Genomic DNA, 13,363 nt, shown 5'->3' on the forward strand with positions numbered 1-13,363 from the left:
TATGTTCTGGGATAATTCCAATGGCATTGAGGAGTATACCACCTCAGTCACCGGCTTCATCAATAAGTGCATGGACGACGTTGACCCCACAGTGACCGTACATACATATCCCAACCAGAAGCCATGGATTATAGGCAACATCCGCACCAAGCTAAAGGCTAGAGCTGCCGCTTTCAAGGAGCGGAATGCAAATCCGGACGCTTATAAGAAATCCCGCTATGCCCTCAGACGAACCATCAAACAGGCAAAGCGTCAATAAAGGACTAAGATTGTATCCTACTAAACAGGCTCTGACAATCGTCGGATGTGGCAGGGCTTGCAAACTATTACGGGAAACCCAGCTGCGAGCTGCTCAGTGACGCGAGCCTACCAGAGGAGCTAAATGCCTTTTATGCTCGCTTCGAGGCAAGCAACACTGAAGTATGCATGAGAGCATCAGCTGTTCTGGATGACTGTGTGATCACGATCTCCGTCGCCAATGTGAGCAAGACCTTTAAACAGGACAACATTCACAAGGCCGCAGGGCCAGACGGATTACCAGGACGTGTACTCAGAGCATGCGCAGACCAACTGGCAAGTGTCTTCACTGACAGTTTCAACCTCTCCCTGACTGAGTCTGTAATACCTACATGTTTCAAGCAGACCTCCATAGTCCCGGTGCCCAAAAAAGCGAAGGTAACCTGCCTAAATGACTACCGACCCGTAGCACTCACGTCGGTAGCCATGAAGTGCTTTGAAAGTCATGGCTCACATCAACACCATCATCCCAGAAACCCTAGACCCACTCCAATTCACATACTGCCCCAACAGATCCAAAGATGACGCAATCTCAATCGCATTCCACACTGCCCTTTCCCACACTGGACAAAAGGAACACCTATGTGAGAATGCTGTTCATTGACTACAGCTCAGCGTTCAACGCCATAGTGCCCTCAAAGCTCATCACTAAGCTAAGGACCCTGGGACTAACACCTCCCTCTGCAACTGGATCCTGGACTTCCTGACGGGCCGCCCCCAGGTGGTACGTGTAGGCAACAACACATCTGCCACGCTGATCCTCAACACGGGGGCCCACAGAGGTGCATGCTTAGTCCCCTCCTGTACTCTCTGGTCACCCACGACTGCGTGGACAAGCACGACTCCAACACCATCATTAAGTTTGCTGACGACACAACAGTGGTAGGCCTGATCACCAACAACGATGAGACAGCCTATAGGGAGGAGGTCAGAGACCTGGCCGTGTGGTGCCAGGATAATAACCTCTCCCTCAATGTGAGCAAGACAAAAGAGCTGATTGTGGACTACAGGAAAAGGAAGGCCGAACAGGGCCCCATTAACATCCATGGGGCTGTAGTGGAGCTGGTCGAGAGTTTCAAGTTCCTTGGTGTCCACATCACCAACAAACTATCATGGTCCAAACACACCAAGACAGTCGTGAAGAGGGCATGACAACACCTTTTCCCCCTCAGGAGACTGAAAAGATTTGGCATGGGTCCTCAGATCCTCAAAATATTCTACAGCTGCACCATCAAGAGCATCCTGACCGGTTGCATCACCGCCTGGTATGATAACTGCTCGGCATCTGACCGCAAGGCACTACAGAGGGTAGTGCATACAGCCCAGTACATCACTGGGGCCAAGCTTCCTGCCATCCAGGAACTCTATACCAGGCGGTGTCAGGGAAAGGCCCAAAAAATGGTCAAAGACTCCAGTCAACCAAGTCAGACTGTTCTCTCTGCTACCGCACGGCAAGCGGTACTGGAGCGGCAAGTCTAGGTCCAAAAGGCTCCCTAACAGCTTCTACCCCCAAGCCATAAGACTCCTGAACAATTAATAAAATGGCTACCTGGACTATTTACATTGACAACCCCTTTGTTTTTACACTGCTGCTACTCCACTTTACCCCTACCTACCACGACTAACCTGTACCCCCGCACATTGACTCGGTATAGGTACTGTATATTGCCTCATTATTGTTATTTTATTGTGTGACATTTTTATTTTTAACTTTATTTCGTAAATCTTTTCTTAACTATTTATTGAACTGCATTGTTGGTTAAGGGCTTGTAAGTAAGCATTTCACGGTAAGTTCTACACCTGTTGTATTCGGTGCATGTGACAAATAACATTTGATTTGATTTTGATTTGAGTAGTAGTAGTGATAGCGGCAGTAGTAAACAGTTGAGGTACTGCTTCATGAGTCCCTGGACCATCTCTAGGTACAGCTGTATCAGTACTGTAGTAATAGTAGTAGCAGTACTAGTAGTAGTAGTAGTAGTAGTAGTGATAGTAGTAGTAGTAGTAGTACCAGTAGTAGTAGTGATAGTAGTAGTAGTAGTAGTAGTAGTAGTGATAGTAGTAGTAGTAGTAGTAGTAGTGATAGTAGTAGTAGTAGTAGTAGTAGTAGTAGTAGTAGTAGTAGTAGTAGTAGTAGTAGTAGTGGTAGTACCAGTAGTAGTAGTGATAGTAGTAGTAGTAGTAGTAGTAGTGGTAGTAGTAGTAGTAGTAGTAGTAGTAGTAGCAGCAGCAGCAGTAGTAGTAGCAGTAGTAGCAGTAGTATTATGGTGGTAGTAGTAGTAGTAGTGATAGTAGTAGTAGTGATAGTAGTAGTAGTAGTAGTATTATGGTGGTAGTGGTAGTAGTGATAGTAGTAGAGATAGTAGTAGTAGTAGTAGTAGTAGTATAGTAGTAGTAGTAGTAGTAGTAGTAGTAGTAGTAGTAGTAGCAGTAGTAGTAGTAGTAGCAGTAGTAGTAGTAGTAGCAGTAGTAGTAGTAGTAGTAGTAGCAGTAGTAGTAGTAGTAGTAGTAGTAGTAGTAGTAGTAGTAGTAGCAGTAGTAGTAGTAGTAGTAGTAGCAGTAGTAGTAGTAGTAGTAGTAGTAGTAGTAGCAGTAGTAGTAGTAGTAGTAGTAGTAGCAGTAGTAGTAGTAGTGGTAGTAGTAGTAGTAGTAGTAGTAGTAGATCTTACCCTCGGGCAGGGAGTTGAGGTACTGCTTCATGAGCCCCTGGACCCTCTCTAGGTACAGCTGTATGAGGACGTTATGGAACTCTGGTCCTGTCTCCTCCCAGACATGTATGATGTGCTCCAGGTAGGGCACAGCCAGCTCCTTAAAACCCTCCTTCAGGAAGTTCAGGACCTTGTCTCTGGGCAGGGTCTCTACCTCCGTCAGGTCCTCAGTGAAGATCTGGGGCAGAGACAGACACACAATATAAATACTGTGACAATGTTCTTGTTTCATGATTTTCACATTAAATTCTCCCTGAAGTTGGAGGGTGTTTAGAAGTTGATGCATTTATTGATCCCTTCGTTTCATCTCCAAGTGGCCCTCGATTCTGCAGTATTAAACACGTCACAAGGAGTGTCACTCCATCGGGTGTAGGGGCAAGGGAAAGGGGTCGATTTGGAATTGAGGCACTCTCTCACCTTGAGTCCGTCTTCAGGACAGATCTTCAGCACCCAGGGAGAGAACTCAAAGATGATGCCCAGATTCTCCATCCCTGAGGAGAGAAAAAGAGGAGTCTTAGAGAGCTCAGAGATGAGAGTGGGATGTGGGTATGATAGTTATTGAGCAGTATGTGGTATTCATATGGTGTTATGGTGCTATAACCGTGTGCACGTGTTCTCTGTCTGTCACACATTTAAATATGTTGTGTGTAAAGCCTATTGTATGTCTCTAACCCAGTTTTTATTTGGATGTTTAAAACATAGTGTTGAGGTGGTGTTGGGAGGTGAGCTCACCCAGTCTCTGGAGGTACTGCACAGTCCTCTCATGCCCCTTTAGGGGAGAGTTAGCCTTGGTGGACTGATCCAACAACACCTGCAGGGCTAGGGGAGGAAGAGGGGAGGAAGAGGGGAGGAAGAGGGGAGAGTTAGCCTTGGTGGACTGGTCCAACAACACCTGCAGGGCTAGGGGAGGAAGAGGAGCAGGACTAGGGGAGGAAGAGGGGAGAGTTAGCCTTGGTGGACTGGTCCAACAACACCCGCAGGGCTAGGGGAGGAAGAGGAGCAGGACTAGGGGAGGAAGAGGGGAGAGTTAGCCTTGGTGGACTGGTCCAACAACACCCGCAGGGCTAGGGGAGGAAGAGGAGCAGGACTAGGGGAGGAAGAGGGGAGAGTTAGCCTTGGTGGACTGGTCCAACAACACCCGCAGGGCTAGGGGAGGAAGAGGAGCAGGACTAGGGGAGGAAGAGGGGAGAGTTAGCCTTGGTGGACTGGTCCAACAACACCCGCAGGGCTAGGGGAGGAAGAGGAGCAGGGCTAGGGGAGGAAGAGGAGCAGGACTAGGGGAGGAAGAGGGGAGAGTTAGCCTTAGTGGACTGGTCCAACAACACCTGCAGGGCTAGGGGAGGAAGAGGAGCAGGACTAGGGGAGGAAGAGGAGCAGGACTAGGGGAGGAAGAGGAGCAGGACTAGGGGAGGAAGAGGAGCAGGACTAGGGGAGGAAGAGGGGAGAGTTAGCCTTAGTGGACTGGTCCAACAACACCTGCAGGGCTAGGGGAGGAAGAGGAGCAGGGCTAGGGGAGGAAGAGGAGCAGGGCTATGGGAGGAAGAGGAGCAGGACTAGGGGAGGAAGAGGGGCAGGGCTAGGGGAGGAAGAGGAGCAGGGCTATGGGAGGAAGAGGAGCAGGACTAGGGGAGGAAGAGGGGCAGGGCTAGGGGAGGAAGAGGAGCAGGGCTATGGGAGGAAGAGGAGCAGGGCTATGGGAGGAAGAGGAGCAGGACTAGGGGAGGAAGAGGGGCAGGGCTATGGGAGGAAGAGGAGCAGGACTAGGGGAGGAAGAGGGGAGAGTTAGCCTTGGTGGACTGGTCCAACAACACCCGCAGGGCTAGGGGAGGAAGAGGAGCAGGACTAGGGGAGGAAGAGGGGAGAGTTAGCCTTGGTGGACTGGTCCAACAACACCCGCAGGGCTAGGGGAGGAAGAGGAGCAGGACTAGGGGAGGAAGAGGGTAGAGTTAGCCTTAGTGGACTGGTCCAACAACACCTGCAGGACTAGGGGAGGAAGAGGAGCAGGACTAGGGGAGGGAGGGGAGGGAGAGGAGCAGGACTAGGGGAGGGAGAGGAGCAGGACTAGGGGAGGAAGAGGAGCAGGACTAGGGGAGGAAGAGGAGCAGGACTAGGGGAGGAAGAGGAGCAGGGCTAGGGGAGGAAGAGGAGCAAGGCTAGGGGAGGAAGAGGAGCAGGACTAGGGGAGGAAGAGGAGCAGGACTAGGGGAGGAAGAGGAGCAGGGCTAGGGAGGAAGGGAAAAATGTAATGTTATCAACTATCATGTTTACAACTCTCTGTGTTTAAACAGCCAGAAGGAATTTAACTTTAACTGGCTTTAAGGTAGAGAGGTAGAGAGAGAGAGAGACAGGTAGAGAGAGAAATTAGGTGGAAACTGAGCTGCACTTCCTAACCTCCTGCCAAATGTATGACCATATTAGAGACACATATTTCCCTCAGATTACACAGACCCACAAAGAATTAGAAAACAAATCCCATTTTGATAAACTCCCATATCTATTGGGTGAAATACCACAGTGTGCCATCACAAAGATTTGTGACCTGTTGCCACAAGAAAAGAGCTTTAACTACACTGCTCAAAAAAATAAAGGGAACACTTAAACGATACAATGTAACTCCAAGTCAATCACACTTCTGTGAAATCAAACTGTCCACTTAGGAAGCAACACTGATTGACAATAAATTTCACATGCTGTTGTGCAAATGGAATAGACAACAGGTGGAAATTATAGGCAATTAGCAAGACACCCCCAATAAAGGAGTGGTTCTGCAGGTGGTGACCACAGACCACTTCTCAGTTCCTATGCTTCCTGGCTGATGTTTTGGTCACTTTTGAATGCTGGCGGTGCTTTCACTCTAGTGGTAGCATGAGACGGAGTCTACAACCCACACAAGTGGCTCAGGTAGTGCAGCTCATCCAGGATGGTACATCAATGCGAGCTGTGGCAAGAAGGTTTGCTGTGTCTGTCAGCGTAGTGTCCAGAGCATGGAGGCGCTACCAGGAGACAGGCCAGTACATCATGAGACGTGGAGGAGGACATAGGAGGGCAACAACCCAGCAGCAGGACCGCTACCTCCGCCTTTGTGCAAGGAGGAGCAGGAGGAGCACTGCCAGAGCCCTGCAAAATGACCTCCAGCAGGCCACAAATGTGCATGTGTCTGCTCAAATGGTCAGAAACAGACTCCATGAGGGTGGTATGAGGGCCCGACGTCCACAGGTGGGGGTTGTGCTTACAGCCCAACACCGTGCAGGACATTTGGCATTTGCCAGAGAACACCAAGTTTGGCAAATTCGCCACTGGCGCCCTGTGCTCTTCACAGATGAAAGCAGGTTCACACTGAGCACATGTGACAGACGTGACAGAGTCTGGAGACGCCGTGGAGAACGTTCTGCTGCCTGCAACATCCTCCAGCATGACCGGTTTGGCGGTGGGTCAGTCATGGTGTGGGGTGGCATTTCTTTGGGGGGCCGCTCAGCCCTCCATGTGCTCGCCAGAGGTAGCCTGACTGCCATTAGGTACCGAGATGAGATCCTCAGACCCCTTGTGAGACCATATGCTGGTGCGGTTGGCCCTGGGTTCCTCCTAATGCAAGACAATGCTAGACCTCATGTGGCTGGAGTGTGTCAGCAGTTCCTGCAAGAGGAAGGCATTGATGCTATGGACTGGCCCGCCCGTTCCCCAGACCTTAATCCAATTGAGCACATCTGGGACATCATGTCTCGCTCCATCCACCAACGCCACGTTGCACCACAGACTGTCCAGGAGTTGGCGGATGCTTTAGTCCAGGTCTGGGAGGAGATCCCTCAGGAGACCATCCGCCACCTCATCAGGAGCATGCCCAGGCGTTGTAAGGAGGTCATACAGGCACGTGGAGGCCACACACACTACTGAGCCTCATTTTGACTCGTTTTAAGGACATTACATCAAAGTTGGATCAGCCTGTAGTGTGGTTTTCCACTTTAATTTTGAGTGTGACTCCAAATCCAGACCTCCATGGGTTGATAAATTTGATTTCCATTGATCATTTTTGTGTGATTTCATTGTCAGCACATTCAACTATGTAAAGAAAAAAGTATTTAATAAGATTATTTCATTCATTCAGATCTAGGATGTGTTATTTTAGTGTTCCCTTTATTTTTTTGAGCAATGTATTAGGCACATAATATGACATTTGAAATGTCTTTATTCTTTTGGAACTTCTGTGAGTGTAATGTTTACTGTTAATATTTATTGTTTATTTAATTTTGTTTACTATCTATTTAACTTGCCTTGGCAATGTTAACATACGTTTCCCATGCCAATAAAGCCCTTCAATTGAACTGAATTGACAGAGAAAGACAGGGAGAAAGAGAGAGAGCGAGAGACGGACAGACAGAGAGTTATCTATCCAAAACAGAGATGTATAGATAAACCACTTATCCGATCTTTTTGGCCCAATAACAAAGTGGGCGTCAACAGCAACCTTGGAAAAATCCCCTAATTGACAAACAAACAAAACAACAAAAGCAAAGTCTTCTCATGCTTTGTTGATTTCAAAAAAGCTTTTGACTCAATTTGGCATGAGGATCTGCTATACAAATTGATGGAAAGTGGTGTTGAGTGGCGCAGTGGTCTAAGGCACTGCATCGCAGTGCTAACTGTGCCACTAGAGATCCTGGTTCGAATCCAGGCTCTGTCGCAGCCGGCCGCGACCGGGAGACTCATGGGCGGCGCACAATTGGCCCAGCGTCGTCCAGGGTAGGGGAGGGAATGGCCGGCAGGGATGTAGCTCAGTTGATAGAGCATGGCGTTTGCAACGTCAGGGTTGTGGGTTCGATTCCCACGGGGGGCCAGTATAAAAAAATATGTATTCACTAACTGTAAGTCGCTCTGGATAAGAGCATCTGCTAAATGACTAAAATGTAAATGTAAATGTGTTGGGAGAAAAACATACGACATTGCGGTTAAAATCGGCAGAAAACAGGGCCGTGGGGTGAGACAGGGATGCAACTTAAGCCCCACCCTCTTCAACATACAGTTGAAGTTGGAAGTTTACATACACCTTAGCCAAATACATTTAAACTCAAGTTTTTCACAAGTAATCCTAGTAAAAATGCCATGTCTTAGGTCAGTTAGGATCACCACTTTATTTAAAGAATGTGAAATGTCAGTATAATAGTAGAGAGAATGATTTAATTCAGCTTTTATTTCTTTCCTCACATTCCCAGTGGGTCAGAAGTTTACATACACTCAATTAGTATTTGGTAGCATTGCCTTTAAATTGTTTAACTTGGGTCAAACGTTTTGGGTAGGCTTCCACAAGCTTCCCACAATAAGTTGGGTGAATTTTGGCCCATTCCTCCTGACAGAGCTGGTGTAATTGAGTCAGGTTTGAAGGCCTCCTTGCTCGCACACACTTTTTCAGTTCTGCCCACACACATTCTACAGGATTGAGGTCAGGGCTTTGTGATGGCCACTCCAATACCTTGACTTTGTTGTCCTTAAGCCATTTTGCCACAACTTTGGAAGTATGCTTGGGGTCATTGTCCATTTGGAACACCCATTTGCGACCAAGCTTTAACTTCCTGACTGATGTCTTGAGATGTTGCTTCAATATATCCACATAATTTTCCTTCCTCATGATGCCATCTATTTTGTGAAGTGCACCAGTCCCTCCTGCAGCAAAGCACCCCCACAGCAAGATGCTGCCACCCCCGTGCTTCACGGTTTGGGATGGTGTTCTTCGTCATGCAAGCTACCACCCTTTTTCCTCCAAACATAACAATGGTCATTATGGCCAAACACTTATATTTTTGTTTCATCAGACCAGAGGACATTTCTCCGAAAAGTACGATCTTTGTCCCAATGTGCAGTTGCAAACCGTAGTGTGCATTTTTTATGGCAGTTTTGGAGCAGTGGCTTCTTCCTTGCTGAGCGGCCTTTCAGGTTATGTCGATATAGGACTAGTTTTACTGTGGATATAGATACTTTTGTACCTGTTTCCTCCAGCATCTTCACAAGGTCCTTTGCTGTTGTTCTGGGATTGATTTGCACTTTTCGCACCAAAGTACGTTCATCTCTTGGAGACAGAACGCATCTCCTTCCTGAGCGGTATGACGGCTGCGTGGTCCCATGGTGTTTATACTTGCTTACTATTGTTTGTACAGATGAACGTGGTACCTTCAGGCGTTTGGAAATTGCTCCCAAGGATGAACCAGACTTATGGAGGTCTACAATTTGTTTTCTGAGGTCTTGGCTGATTTCTTTTGATTTTCCCATGATGTCAAGCAAAGAGGCACTGAGTTTGAAGGTAGGCCTTGAAATACATCCACAGGTACACCTCCAATTGACTCAACTGATGTCAATTAGCCTATCAGAAGCTTCTAAAGCCATGACATAATTTTTTGGAATTTTCCAAGCTGTTTAAAGGCACAGTCAACTTAGTGTATGTAAACTTCTGACCCACTGGAATTGTGATACAATGAATTATAAGTAAAACAATCTGTCTGTAAACAATTGTTGGAAAAATTACTTGTGTCATGCACAAAGTAGATGTCCTAACCGACTTGCCAAAACTATAGTTTGTTAACAAGAAATGTGTGGAGTGGTTGAAATACGAGTTTTAATGACTCCAACCTAAGTGTATTTAAACTTTCGACTTCAACTGTATATATGAATGAATTGGCGAGGGCACTAGAACAGTCTGCAGCACCCGGCCTCACCCTACTAGAATCCAAAGTCAAATGTCTACTGTTTGCTGATGATCTTGTGCTTCTGTTCCCAACCAAGGAGGGCTTACAGCCGCACCTACATCTTCTTCACAGATTCTGTCAGACCTGGGCCCTGACAGTAAATCTCACTAAGACAAAAATAATGGTGTTCCAAAAAAGGTCCAGTTGCCAAGACCACAAATACAAATTCCATCTAGACACCGTTGCCCCAGAGCACTCAAAAAAAAAAACTATACATACCTCAGCCTAAACATCAGCGCCACAGGTAACTTCCACAAAGCTGTGAACGATCTGAGAGACAAGGCAAGAAGGGCCTTCTATGCCATCAAAAGGAACATACAATTTTACATACCAATTAGGATCTGGCTAAAAATACTTGAATCAGTTATAGAACCTATTGCCTTTTATGGTTGTGAGGTCTTGGATCCGCTCACCAACCAAGAATTCACAAAATTTGACAAACACCAAATCAAGATTCTGCATGCAGAATTCTGCAAAAAATATCCTCAGTGTACAACAAATAATGCATGCAGAGCATAATTAGGCCGATACCCGCTAATTATCAAAATCCAGAAAATAGATACATTCTTCAACCACTTAAAAGGAAGCGATTCCCAAAACTTCCATAACAAAGCCATCACCTACAGAGAGATGAACCTGGAGAAGAGTCCCCTAAGCAAGCTGGTCCTGGGGCTCTGTTCACAAACACAACCAGACCCCACAGAGCCCCAGGACAACAACACAATTAGACCCAACCAAATCATGAGAAAACAAAAAGATAATTACTTCACACTGGAAAGAATTAACAAAAAAACTGAGCAAACTAGAATGATATTTGGCCCTAAACAGAGAGTACACAGTGGCAAAATACCTGACCACTGTGACTGACCAAAATGAAGCAAAGCTTTGACTATGTACAGACTCAGTGAGCATAGCCTTGCTACTGAGAAAGGTCACCGTAGGCAGACCTGGCTCTCAAGAGAAGACAGGCTATGTGCACACTGCCCACAAAATGAGGTGGAAACTGAGCTGCACTTCCTAACCTCCTGCCAAATGTATGACACATATTACCCACAGATCACACAAAGAATTCGAAAACAAATCACATTTTGATAAAACCCATATATATTCGGTGAAATACAACAATGTGCCATCTCAGCAGGAAGATTTGTGACCTGTTGCCATAAGAAAAGGGCAACCAGTGAAGAACAAACACCAGTGTAAATACAAACTATATTTATGTTGATTTATTTTTCCCTTTTGTACTTTAACTATTTGCACATCGTTACAACGACTATATATAGACATAATATGACATTTGAAATGTCTTTATTCTTTTGTGTGAGTGTAATATTTACTGTTCACTTTTATTGTTTATTTCACTTTTGTTTATTATATTTTTCACTTGCAATGTAAACATATGTATCCCATGCCAATAAAGCCCCTTGAATTGAAATTGAATTGAGAGAGAGAGACAGAGAGAGACAGAGAGAGAGAGAGGAGAGAGACAGAGAGAGAGAGAGACAGAGAGAGAGAGAGACAGAGAGAGACAGAGAGAGACAGAGAGAGACAGAGAGAGACAGAGAGAGAGAGAGAGAGAGAGAGAGAGAGAGAGAGAGAGAGAGAGAGAGAGAGAGAGAGAGAGAGACAGAGACAGAGAGAGAGACAGAGAGAGAGAGAGAGAGACAAAAACACACTGGCCCGGCCCAGAACCACCACTAATAACATGACTATCCAAAACACACTGGCCCGGCCCAGAACCACCACTAATAACATGACTATCCAAAACACACTGGCCCGGCCCAGAACCACCACTAATAACATGACTATCCAAAACACACTGGCCCGGCCCAGAACCACCACTAATAACATGACTATCCAAAACACACTGGCCCGGCCCAGAACCACCACTAATAACATGACTATCCAAAACACACTGGCCCGGCCCAGAACCACCACTAATAACATGACTATCCAAAACACACTGGCCCGGCCCAGAACCACCACTAATAACATGACTATCCAAAACACACTGGCCCGGCCCAGAACCACCACTAATAACATGACTATCCAAAACACACTGGCCCGGCCCAGAACCACCACTAATAACATGACTATCCAAAACACACTGGCCCGGCCCAGAACCACCACTAATAACATGACTATCCCAAAACACACTGGGCTGGCCCAGAACCACCACTAATAACATGACTATCCAAAACACACTGGGCTGGCCCAGAACCACCACTAATAACATGACTATCCAAAACACACTGGCCCGGCCCAGAACCACCACTAATATCATGACTATCCAAAACACACTGGGCTCTGGCCCAGAACCACCACTAATAACATGACTATCCTTCAGACAGGACACACACCACAGAGAGCAGAGCTCTGAGAGGGGTCCTTCCTTCAGACAGATAGACAAGGCCTTTCTCTCTGGTCCCCCTGCTTGCTCAGAACAACCGATGCTCTCTGTGTAACACTTGTCTTCTCCTCTCACTAGCACAGACTTTGTAGATAGCGGCTATTTTGGAAGGTTATAGCCACAATGATGGCGATCGTATGTGGTTGTTTTACCTATGCAAGTTGAAGGCACTAATTGTAACTCTGGATGAGAGTGTCTACTAAAGGACTCAAACGTACTACAGTGTTAATGCTCCTCATTCACAGTACTCTGAAGACTGCAGTCTAGCTTTGATAGGCTGCATTTACACAGCCAGCCCAATTATGACCTTTTGCCCAATTATTGTCAAGGGAGCTGATCTGATTGGTCAAAAGAACAATCAGTGAAAAAAAAATATTCGAATTGGGCTGCCTGTGTAAACGCAGCCATAGTGACAATGCGGATTACCTTTCTGGTGCAGGCCCTTCTTCTCATAGAGGATGATGAGCTCGCTGTACTTGTGGGCCTTCTTCAGGATGTACTCACTCTCCTCAATGTGACAGTGGTTATTGTCCAGCCGCAACAGAGGGGACACCAGGGCCACGTTGGTCTGGAGAGAAGAGAGCCACTAGATTAACAGAGGGGACACCAGGACCACGTTGGTCTGGAGAGAAGAGAGCCACTAGATTAACAGAGGGGACACGTTGGTCTGGAGAGAGGAGAGCCACTAGATTAACAGAGGGGACACCAGAGCCACGTTGGTCTGGAGAGAAGAGAGCCACTAGATTAACAGAGGGGACACGTTGGTCTGGAGAGAAGAGAGCCACCAGATTAACAGAGGGGACACGTTGGTCTGGAGAGAAGAGAGCCACCAGATTAACAGAGGGGACACCAGGACCATGTTGGTCTGGAGAGAAGATATAAGGGTAATTCTACAGTAACGGAATTACACTGAGAGTCAAATGTTTCACTTTAAAACAAAAAACATTAATTTCAAAAGATTAACAAATCATACAGCTTTATGCACAACAGCTACTTCAAACAATTTATACAGTAATTACAAAAAATCGTACAAATTACAAGAAAAACTGTGCAGATGCAAAGTTTGGTAACAGAATTACAGTGAAATCTCCCTCAGTTAATTCCAAACCAAACGTTGTATCTGCACAGTTCTTAAATGTGTTTTGGGAAATTGTTAAAAGTAGTTTGTTAATCTTTGAAATCAATGGTTTTTATTTGGTATACCATGTTTCGTTACC

The 13,363-nt window shown here is 46.4% G+C and overlaps 1 protein-coding gene across 1 annotated transcript in view; it reads right to left on the bottom strand.

Moving 5' to 3' along the window:
• The window catches only part of LOC311115044 (vam6/Vps39-like protein), a gene marked incomplete at its 3' end in the record, with an annotated part of 69,055 nt that overhangs the window by 21,603 nt on the left and 34,089 nt on the right, over positions 1 to 13,363 (bottom strand). The window contains exons 14-17 of the mRNA XM_084190257.1: positions 12,573 to 12,714; positions 3,738 to 3,824; positions 3,423 to 3,496; positions 2,967 to 3,183 (exon numbers count right to left, since the gene is read on the bottom strand). Of these exons, the coding sequence (XP_084046383.1) occupies positions 2,967 to 3,183; positions 3,423 to 3,496; positions 3,738 to 3,824; positions 12,573 to 12,714 (520 nt within the window). The remainder of the gene's footprint in view (positions 1 to 2,966; positions 3,184 to 3,422; positions 3,497 to 3,737; positions 3,825 to 12,572; positions 12,715 to 13,363) is intronic.

Source organism: Coregonus lavaretus, assembly GCF_964263955.1.
Source record: "Coregonus lavaretus genome assembly, contig: HAP1_SCAFFOLD_1503, whole genome shotgun sequence".
NCBI lineage: Eukaryota > Metazoa > Chordata > Actinopteri > Salmoniformes > Salmonidae > Coregonus > Coregonus lavaretus.